Consider the following 11,784-nt stretch of genomic DNA (forward strand, 5'->3'; position numbering starts at 1 on the left):
GGGTAGGGGATCAAATACTTATTTTACTTACTGAAATGCAAGTCAATTTATAACCTTTATATAATATATAAATATATATATATACTTTATATATATAACGTGTTTTTTCTGGATTTTTTTTGTTGATATTCTGTCTCTATCCGTTAAAATAAACCTACCATAAAAATTATAGACCCTTAATTTTTTTGTAAGTGGTCAAACTTACAAAATCAGCAGGGGATCATATAATTATTTTCCCCACTGTACATTCATGATCACATATTTTCAATTCAAAACTGCGAAATTTCATAAAAAGTTGAGTAGTTTGCATCACAAGATAGTCTATTACTGTCGGTCGCTGAACATTTCTATCGTAAAACAGTTTTCTTAAACAGTACTACTTACATCTTTCCACAAACTCTCATTGCATTGTGACAGTGACAGTAAGACCCGCCTTCTTTGATTTATTTGGCCATCTCAATCATTTTGACATTGATGAGCACTGCTGGACCACTGAGGCAGACAAGCCTAAAAGTTTAACTTTTAAAACTGTTTGTCATCCTAACAACAAACAGCTTTACTCATTCTTATACACAGATTCTTATACTGTCTATCAGCTATGACTATTTTAGTCTTTGAAAGGCCAAAATGGGTGGAAAAACAGAAATAAAAATTAGACATAAACTACATAAAGTGCAGGCCAGGAGCGAGACCCTCTAGAGGCACGAGGCCTTGTGCGGTCGCACACTTGGCATAGCCCTTGTGACGGTACTGAATATAATATAATATCCCATCTTTTACTCTACACAACAACTTTTAAATATATACTTCGAAGAACAGACGTGGACTGAAAGTCTAGAAAATGCTGGAAGATATGTGTGTGTGTGTGTGTGTGTGTGTGTGCGTGTGTGTGTGTTATTCTGTGAACATGCAATATATAGTTTTACACCGATTTTTAAGTCTGACCAGAGCATTTTTGCATATGTGTGCTTTCAGTTGTTCCTATATTATTTCGTAAATTTAAAATAAATTTTAGCATGAAGGTTTTTAGTGAATTATGATTTTTTTTTTCATACACAGGTTTCACACACAAATCTGTGCATACGCATGCTTAGTGAATGAGACCCATTGTTTTGAAATGTTTCTAAAACATTGAAATGTTCAGTTTTGTTGTTGTGATTTTAAATATACATTACAAAAACGGTTACTAAAACGTTTCTTACAAAATTCTACTAACTTTATTTTCACGCAAAATATAAGCTTATTTCAACACTTTTTTATATATGTATATTGAAAGAACATGTTTGGTTTTCTTGTCTTGATTATAAAATTATTTAAAGGTTACAAAAACATTTCTTATAATGTTCTACTAACTATTTTCACCAAAATTATAGGGTTATTTGAACACTTATTTTTGATATTCTAAGAATGTTAAAATTCTCAGCTTCTCATGATAATGTTATTTAAAGATTACAAAAATGTTTCTTCAAATGTTCATCAAAATACAAATAACATCTGGGAATGTTGTTCCAAGAATGTTTTCTCTCAATCTAATGAGAACATATATCAAATATTAAAGTTATATGAACATTCCATAAACATTAAGAACATTTAGTCCTAACATTTGTATAACTTTAAAAAAATGTTAGTGGAAGTTGTGAGAACGATCCCTGTTAGCTGGGGACCACTTTTCAGTGACCAAGTCAATGCAAACTCTTTACTTAGAATTTAAAGTGGACTTAATTTGTCTATTTTTAATTGTGATAGTGTCTCAGTTCGCACACACAAGCACATACACACACACATATACTGTATATATATATATATAGTTACCATAGTAAAGTGTTGTACTGGTTATAACTGACATGATAGCAGTCACTCCTGCTGAATGTGCTGCTCTCATTGGTGCCTATTTAGGGACACCCCCTCCCTAAACTTCTTTGGTAACACACACACACACAGGAGGCAGGTCAACAAGTGTGGTCGATATGTCCAGCAGAGCATAAAATTACTGTAACACCATGCTGTAAGTTAAATGCTGTGTGTCTCATTTATGACATTTTCCTGTCATGCACTGGTTCTGTGAGCATCTGCAGGTCTGCGTCTGCATATGTGTCTGCTGCAGCCAGTCATGTGTTCACAGGTTCTGAGGGTCAGAGGTCAGGCGGAGGACAGCAGTCTGCAGGATCGCGGTCAGTGGGCTAGTAAAGCTGAGTTTCTGCTTGCTGTTGCTGGACAGATTATTGGTCTGGGTAACGTGTGGCGATTCCCATATCTGTGTTACAAGAACGGAGGAGGTGAGACATTCAGCACTCTAGTCATGCATTCTGTCTTTAGTTTATAATATTCATATCATGCTTGATTGAGATACAGTGTCCTCAAAAAGTATACTTTTATATTTTATATGGCATATGCATGAAAATAATTTGAAAGTATATTTTAAAAGATATTTTGTAGAGTAAAAGATGGGATACAAATAATACAAATATTTTGAATTAGAATTTTAAACACTTTATTATCCATTATCAGGGAATTTTGTCTTTACAGGACGTATCACATACAGTACACATACAGCTTATTCACAACACATAGAAACATAATGCATTCATAATAGAGAAAAAAAAACACATTTTACTTTAAAATGAAAAAGTCAAGACAAATGTCGATGACGAGAGCACACAACAAAATTACTTAAACTGAAACTAAATGTACTCAAATTAAAATGAAAACTAAGTTGAAAATATAAAAATAAAATAGGATTCAAAATATTTTAAAAAAATAAAATAACACTGATAAAGAGGGGTCATAAAAATTAAATTTTGTTTTGTTTTTTTTATTTAATATTTTATATTCCAGCTGCTCTGTAACTGAATTGAATTTGTTTCATGATAAACTTTGCAACATCATATTATTTGCAACACTATTATTGAACTGAATTGATCAGAATAATGACTCTGTTGTCTTCTGTAGAGCTGCTTTACAGTTGAAATTGAAGTTGGTTCATAATTGATTAATTTTAGGACATTAACACTGTTTTTCAGTTTATTTCTATGAAGCTGATTTGAAGCGGTCTGTATTGTATAAAGCGCTATAGAAATAAAGGTGACTTGAGTTTAGTCACGTGACTTGTGCTGTTGTGTGTTTTGTTTATAAAATCAATCCTATAATCCTCCATCTCTCTGTTTATTGAGGATAGGTGTGTTCCTCGTGCCATACATGTTATTCCTGGTAGTGTGTGGCGTACCTCTCTTCCTGTTGGAGACGGCTCTGGGTCAGTTCACCAGTTTGGGAGGAGTCGGCGCCTGGATGAAAATCTGCCCTCTGTTTGCAGGTTTGAATGGTTGAAAGTAGTCGTGCATCCAAAAGTGAACATCCTCTCATCATTTATTCACCCTCATGATGGTCCGTTTGACTCTTGTTTAAAGGGGTCATATGACGTTGCTAAAAAGAACATTATTTTGTGTATTTGGTGTAATGCATTGTGTTTATGCAGTTTAAGGTTAAAAAAGCACATTATTTTCCACATTGTGTACATTATTGTTTCTCCTCTTTGCCCCGCCTTTCTGAAACGCATCGATTTTTACAAAGCTCATCGTTCTGAAAAGCGAGGTGTGCTCTGATTGGCCACATATACAGTGCATTGTGATTGGCCGAATACCTCAAGCGTGTGACGGAAATGTTACGCCCCTTACCATACTGTGATGCCGTGTCCCAGCGCGATGAGACAAAACCAGTAAAACCCATTATAAACGAGGCATTTGTTGCATCCAGTAGGGACATAATTACTGATTATAATGACTTATACTGTCTTTTTATGAGTTGCGTTGCGTATCGCGCTGCGTAAACATAAAACTATGTCTGAATTTGTGATCGGAGAAACAACAAACAACAAGCGCTACTCTACAGTGCTCAAAACTCGCGTTTGAATCATCAGTGGCAAATTCTTTCAATGTGAAAACATACTTACAGGCTGTGAGTCAGAAGTGCCAGACTATCCACTTTATAGAAACAGACACTGGCATTGTAGGCTACTCTCCTAGGAAACAGTCCTCATCCTCCATAAAATGCGTTGCACACATCTGAATATATGGGTTGAACTGTTCCGGAACAGTGTTGTAAATACAACTTAACCACTGATTTCTAGTTGTGTCCTCTTTTGGAAGGCCAAACAAAGTAGTTTTACGTTCACAACGAAACACACAGCGACTCCACAACATGGTGGCGTCGGCAGCGAGAATCAAAGTTACACCTTCTTTCTTTGCGTGAACATTTGGGCGGCGTTATGCAAATCTTCCCACATCGTGACGTAGACATGTGGGAGCGTGTTAGAATGAGCTGTTTTTAGATAGGCGTGGTTGACTCTTAAATTTTTTAAAGAATATCTCTTTGGATTTGAGACTTTAGTCTTTGCAACTCCAATCTTTATGCACCAAGAGCTTGTAACACTCCAAAGAGATACATATGACCCCTTTAAAGATGCTTATTAGAATGTCAAGCTTCAAACAGCTGTGATAAAATCTAAATGACTAATCCAAATGCAGTTTATTCCAAGACTTAAAAAGTCAAATTACTTTTCTGTTTTCGTTTTAATTTTAAATTAGTTAAAGTTTTTGTAATTTTGTTGCGTGTTTTTGTCATTAGTATTTAAAAATATATTATTTTAATACTTACAGTTAAAATAAATAAAAATGACAAAAGTTGCTTTGGCAACTAGCTGAATAAAATAAGCTGAGGTTTTTTAAATGTTTTATTTCAGTTAAAGGTTATTTTATTTTAATGATGCTCTGTGTGACATTGTTATTTTAGTATTTTAGTATTTACTATTGTATATTTTAGTATTTTTTAAATGTCTGTGTAGTTTTAATTTTTATTTTAAATGTATTTATTTATTTAGTTCTTTAATTTAAACTAAATGAAAATCAGAAGAGTTTCCTTGGAATAATATATATGCACGACACAAGCTGGGCTAGAACCTGGGTTTCTGGTGTGATGGTTGAGAGCTCTACCACTAAGCTACAGGAGTTGTAATGTTGGAGCCAAACAAAACACTCAAGGCAGTTCCCCAGGAAATGAAGATTTATTTAAAAAAAGTATTTGCAAGAATAATCCAACAAAAGTTCTTCTCAGACCGAGGTATTAACAACAGTAAAAACCACAAGAGAAAATAAAAACTCCCTGAGGGGAGAAAACAAAACAATAGAACAATGACAACCAAGGAGAAAAACTCAAGATACCTTACTAGGGGTAGATTGGGAGGACTTGGCAAGACCCAGCAGGAAACACAGGGCAACGACTCAAAAACTGAGTGAGGAACAAGGGGAAAAATACACTTGGAAAACAAGGCACAGGTGACCTGGATAACGCTAACAAGGACACACAATGAAGAACTAAGGCTGAGGGGAACACAGGGGACCTCTAGAGGCACAAGACAAACTATAGTAAGTAGGATGCTGACAGGACCCCTTTCTCTAGGAACGGCTCCTGACATTTCTTCCAGAACACCCCTACCTCCGGGTGCAAAACTCCCAGATCAAACCTGGATCCAGGATGTCTTTGGCTGGAACCCAGGTGCGCTCCTCCGGCCTGTTGCCCTCCCAGTCCACCAGAAACTGCTGTGAGTTCTGAACCCTCCGGGAGTCCAGTATCCGGTGGACCATGTAGGCCGGCTGGCCGTCGATGATTCTGGGAGGTGGAGGGGGTCTGCATGGGGGGGCAAAAGGAGAAGACAAGACAGGATTTAACAATGAGACATGAAACGTGGGGTTAATTCTAAGGGAACGGTGAAGAAACAAACGATAGGAAACAGGGTTAATTTTCCTTGCAATGCGAAAAGGTCAGATGTATTTCTGAAAAAGCTTCCTCAATTCAACCCAGAGGGGCAAGTCCTTGGTGGCTAACCAGACTCTTTGACCGGCTTGGAAATTAGAAGCCTTCCGGCGGCAGCAGTTAGCCTGACATTGGTATCACTGGGAGGTCTGAAGAAGGATACACCTAGCCTTCTTGCAGGTCTGCCGACAGCGTTGGACCAAACGTCGGGCAGAGGGAACGCCAACCTGTGCCTCCTCCTCGGGAAACAATGGAGGGATATGCCCGAACTGGCATTCGAAGGGGGATAGTCCAGAGGCTGAGAACTGGAGGGTGTTGTGGGCATATTCAGCCCATATGATGTAGGTTGCCCAAGAGGTGGGGTTATTGGCCGCCATACACCGCAGGGTGGTCTCCAGATCCTGGTTAATCCGTTCTGTCTGGCCAATAGACTCTGGATGGTACCCGGATGATAGGTTGGTTGTGAGCCCAATAAGCCTGCAGAAGACCCTCCAGAACCTGGATGAGAATTGGGGCCCTCGGTCGGAGACAATATCCCAGGGAATTCCAAATACCCGGAAGACATAATTTATAAGAAACTCTGCTGTCTCTTTGGCCGAAGGCAACTTGGGCAGAGGAATGAATCGGGTGACTTTAGAGAATCGGTCCACAACCACCAGGATGACTGTGTTGCCCTGGGATGGTGTGAGTCCCGTGACAAAGTCCAGAGAAAGGTGCGACCATGGCCTCTGGGGGGAACGGGTAAGGGATGGAGTCCTGAGGTCGCTGACGTGTGGACTTCCCCTGGCTGCACACGGGGCAGGCCTCCACATAGACCTTAACATCCTCCTTGATGGACGGCCACCAAAACCGCCGCTGGAGGAAGTCAAGTGTGCGAGCAGTTCCCGGATGGCATGTCAAGGGAGACTCATGACCCCACTGCAAGACCCGGGCCCGGGCAGATTGAGGGACATACAGGCGTCCCGTGGGACCACCTCCTGGATCTGGCTCTTGGGCTTGGGCTTCTCGCTCCACCCTTTCCAGTTCCCATTGAAGGGGTGCGACGATCCTTGATCCTGGAATAATCTATGCCACAGGCTCAGGACAGGGCATCTGGCTTAACATTCTTGGTGCCGGGTCTGTAGGACAGGAGAAACTGGAATCGATTAAAAAACAAGGACCATCGAGCCTGCCGAGGGTTCAGCCGCTTAGCCTGCTGGAGATATTCCAGGTTCTTGTGGTCCGTGAGAACCTGAAAAGGATGTTGAGCCCCCTCAAGCCAATGGTGCCACTCCTCCAAAGCGATTTTTACAGTGAGCAGCTCTCGATCCCCGACAGGGTAGTTGCGCTCGGCATCCGACAGGCGACAAGACATGAAGGCGCAAGGGTGTAATTTTTTTGTGACAGGATGGTCCCTACGCCCACTTCAGAGGCATCTACCTCCACCACAAAAGGTTTTCCTGGGTCTCGGATAGAGAGGATGGGAGCGGAAGTGAAGCAGCACTTGAGATCCTGGAAGGCCCCTGCTGCCTCCGGACCCCAGTGAATTTTGACTCCTCCACCTTTGGCCAACGCAGTCAAGGGAGCCACCACAGAGCTGAAATTTTTCACGATCCTCCTATAGAAGTTAACAAAGCCGATGAAGCGTTGAACCTCCTTGACTGTGGTGGGAATGGGCCAGTTAAGGACAGCCTCAACCTTTTCGGGTCCATCTCCACATGGCCCGGAGTGATAATTAACCCAAGAAACTGAGCCTGGATGACATTAAACTCACATTTCTCGGGCTTCACATAGAGATGTTTGTCAAGGAGTCTCTGGAGGACGTCTTCCATTCGCCCGCTGCCGGATCAGCACAAGATGGTAAACATTGCATAGATCCAGTTTAGTAAAAATGGAAGCACCTTGTAGTAGCTCAAAAGCAGTGGCCATGAGAGGAAGGGGGTATCGATTCTGAACTGTGATCTTGCCTAGGCCCCGGTAATCGATACATGGTCTAAGACCCCCGTCTTTCTTCCCCACAAAGAAGAAGCCTGCCCCAAGTAGAAAGGCGTAGAGGAAGTAGAGGTGCGGATGATGCCGGCTGCCAAGGATTTCTTTATGTAGGTATCCATAGCTGTGCGCTCAGGGGAAGACAAGGAGAAGATCCGACCCCTGGGAGGGCAGGAACCAGGGAGCAGATCGATAGCACAGTCGTAGGGGTGGTGGGGTGGTAAGGAGGTGGCCTGGGACTTGGTGAACACTGCCTTAAACTGATGATAGGAACTGGGAACTCGAGCCAGGTTGACAGACTCTAGACACTTGGAACTAGGGGCTGAGGGACTCTGAATTAGGCAAGTGGAACCCCAGCTCAGGATGGTGCCAGCGGACCAGTCGATCCGAGGGTTATGTTTATGCAGCCATTGGTGGCCCAGGATAACAGGAAACTTGAGAGAGTCAATTAGATAGAAGGTCTCCTCCTGCTGGTGTTCAAGGATGGTAATTCACAGGGACTGAGTGGCCTCTGTTACTCTGCCCAGTTCCATAGGTCTGCCGTCCAATCTCGTAACTGCCTGGGGGTGAGGAAGAAGTTGGGTAGGGACCTTAAGTTCCTTAGCCGGAATCGATCATGGCCTGGACCAGATGCTGGTGGCCCAGACCGGATGCAGGTGGCCCTCCGAGGACAGAGTGGCTGGAACAGTTAGGATGGTGTTAATAGGAGGAGCTCTAATTTTCCACATCACATCCCTCCTGTAGCTGGGTGGGGAGAACCATTTCCGAGAGCTCGGAACACGTGGAGCGAAAGTGACCGGAAGCACCACAGTAGAGGCAACGTTCCCTCTTGTTAGGAGAGAGCCTGGAATGACCCAATTGCATGTCCTCCGGTGAGTCATGGAGCTGTTCAGGGACTGGGTAAGCCCTGGACGAAGGAACACAAACTGGGGAACCAGACCTGCTCATAGGAACTTGGGACTTAGATGCCTTGCGGTGAGCCACCCTCTGCTCTCTCAGGCGATTGTCCAGGCTGATGGCCATCGCAATGAGGGACTTGAGATCATCAGCTGGTTCCCGGCTGGCTAACTCATTTTGAAGGGGCTCAGACAACCCTCCCTGAAAACAGACCTTCAACGCCTCATCGTTCCATCCACTCCCTGCCGCGATGGTCCGAAACTCAATGGCGAAATCGGCTGTGCTGTGAGAGCTTTACTCTCTTACTAGGGGTAGCTTGGGAGGACTTGGCAAGACTCAGCAGGAAACACCAAAAACCGAGTGAGGAACAAGGTTAAAAATACACAGCTTAAATACACTGAGGAAAACAAGGCACAGGTGACCTGGATAACGCTAACAAGGACACACAAGGAAGAACTAAGGCTGAAGGGAACACAGGGGGGCTCTATAGGCACAGAGACAAACTGCTGGAAGTAGGATGATTTAAATAAATGTATATGTATATATTGTTTCATCTTATTTCAACAAGTGTTGTTTTATGGTTTTAGTTTTAATTAATAACTATAATAACCCCGTTGTGTTAAAAACAGACCCAAACTTCAGTTATTATTCACTGAAAATCTTCCTCACTGCTGTAATTTGAAATCTCATTTGCACAGTAACATTTTCAAACTTGGTGCAGTCCAATCTATCACTACACATTAATGTAGTGACATGACTACATAAATCTGTTGCACAGTCCCAAAGTCTGTCCGCATGTGATAGAAGTGTGTCTGTTTGGATTTTATTTGTGAATGCAACTTTATTTTCAGACTATTTGAATTTGAGTTTGTGCATTGTATTTTTAGATTGATTCATCTTTTATTTGTTTCTATGTTTGTGATTTGATCGTTCTGCTATTTCAGGTCTGGGTTTCGCCAGTCAGATGATGATCTTACACAGTTGTGTGTATTATATTGTTATTCTGGCCTGGGCATTTTTCTACCTGTGCAGCAGCTTCCAGACGCGGCTTCCCTGGTCGCACTGCAACAACACCTGGAACACAGGTGTGATACACACATCCCATACACACATACCTCACGATCCCAGTGTGGTCCTGCAGGTCTAGGCCATTCCTCCAGTGTGTCAGTGCTCTCACATCATCCATGTGCTAATGCAAGTGCAGCGGGCCAAGATTTAGGGTGAATTTTGGCCCAGTTCATTTCCATTATCCAAGCATCTTGACACTCAGGACTGAACTCCAGAGATGTGCTCATTCCCCACCCATAGAGCACATCACACAACAGGAGCATGTCCACATGTTAAAAAATCTTCCAGCATTTTCTAGACCTTTAGTCCATTTCAGTTCTTTTAAGTGTATTTTAAAAGTTGTTGTGTAGAGTAAAAGCTGGAGTACATATAAACTAGAGATGCACCGATGTTTAATACAAGTTATAGCGTGAAATAAACATGAATGAACATCAGAAAGTAACTCACCAAAATGTATCATGTTTCACGTAATCGCTCAGTCAGTGTTTCAACTGCAAAAAGATACCACTAAAACAGCTTGTGAACAATGTCACTTAATGTTGCATTTACCTCAGGAAAGCTATCCAGTGTTCCCAGTTAAGTAGTTAGCTGTAATAATAAAATAATTAAAAAAAATAAACAAAGAGGAGCTGTACTATTATATGTTTGTGTGTGTGTGTGTGTGTGTGTGAGAGCATCAATTAAAGCAGTGCTTTAATATAGAACGGTGATAAAACTTTAAAATACATCCTCAGTTATGTGCAGCTTGGACACTGCGTCCATCAAAAAAGACTGTGCCTATTGTAACACCGAGTTGAAATGTTCAATAGCCCGGATAGGAAAGCTGTGTGGTGCTGGAGGAGAGTAATTCATGGGAGATGAGAAAATGGTGTATTTTCATTTTAATACAAATATATAATACAAATGCCTCAAGCGCCGACACACTCGTCCACATACATGGGGATGAATGAGGAAAAATCCCACTGGAAGAAACCGACAGAACACAAACAGAAAAGGGGGGAAATAAAATAAAGACAGACAAATGTCGGTAGATCAGATTATTAACAACATTCCAATTAACCAATCAGAATTGAGGGATAACTTTTCAGGAAATATCTGTTTTAGGCTTACGATCAGGGTTAGGTGCTTCTACACCCTTGTTTAATCAGCTATCATTTCACACTGATTTTTAGAATAAATTATGGGTAGGGTTAGGTTTAGGGGTAGAGATTGGGTTTAGTCTATATTTTTGGACAGTAATGTTGATCCAGGATCCGGTAGTTTTGTGGCGCTGTTGTCCCTCTGCCACAAAACTACCGTAAATACTCTAGTGGCCATTACACTATCTTTAGCGAAGCAGCACGGAGAGCCATTTCTGAAATGTGCTGCGGCATGGCTGGTATAAACTCAAGCATTGCGTGGCCGTGATCAGCTCCTGTGGTCGTGTCGGAGCCGTAATGCACCGCAGACATGTGTAGTGATGCGCAGACCAGCTCTAACATGAATCTGCTGTTAAAAATGAACCATCAATTCATCATATCATCATGTAAAACTAAGAATTAGAATAATTTTATTGTGACAGTCAGGTGCGGGTCGGATATCTAAATCAGAGAAAAATATAGGTGCGAGTGGGTGGCGAGTTTGAAGCAGCGGATTCGGGTGACGTTTGAGCTGATGCGCACATCTCTACTACACAGTGTCTTGTAATCTAGTAATGTCATCTGTCTGGTTCTGTTGATGGAGTGTAATCCTGTGTTTGTGTCTCTCTAGTATTTCCACTCTTATTACAAGTGCGTATCAGTGGGCGGTGCTAAAGAGACCGTGATGTAGAAGCAGGCGTAGATCTTCTCCTGCGGAAGCGGTGCTCAGCCAAACTATTACTTCATAAAGTGGCACATTCCAAAACGAGTCATTTTCTGAGCTTGCTTTCAATAAAAGCTGTTTTTAAACTAACAAGAAAGTTTTGAGTTTTGAAACTTACAGGATGCTTTTAGACATTGATCTGTTATATGTCAAAAGATCCAGGGAAATTTGATTTCTCAGTTCATGAGCCTTTAAAGGTGCTCA

General features: G+C 41.7%; 1 protein-coding gene across 1 annotated transcript in view; it reads left to right on the plus strand.

Annotated features, from left to right (window-relative positions):
• The first annotated feature begins 2,110 nt into the window (after positions 1 to 2,110).
• LOC107557246 (sodium- and chloride-dependent GABA transporter 2-like) overlaps positions 2,111 to 11,784 on the plus strand; it is a 50,593-nt gene continuing 40,919 nt past the window's right edge. Inside the window, exons 1-3 of the mRNA XM_016240599.1 lie at positions 2,111 to 2,276; positions 3,176 to 3,310; positions 9,615 to 9,755. Coding sequence (XP_016096085.1) covers positions 2,111 to 2,276; positions 3,176 to 3,310; positions 9,615 to 9,755 — 442 coding nt within the window. The remainder of the gene's footprint in view (positions 2,277 to 3,175; positions 3,311 to 9,614; positions 9,756 to 11,784) is intronic.

This window comes from Sinocyclocheilus grahami, unplaced genomic scaffold (assembly GCF_001515645.1).
Source record: "Sinocyclocheilus grahami isolate Dianchi unplaced genomic scaffold, SAMN03320097.WGS_v1.1 scaffold595.1, whole genome shotgun sequence".
In the NCBI taxonomy this organism is placed as follows: Eukaryota; Metazoa; Chordata; class Actinopteri; order Cypriniformes; family Cyprinidae; genus Sinocyclocheilus; species Sinocyclocheilus grahami.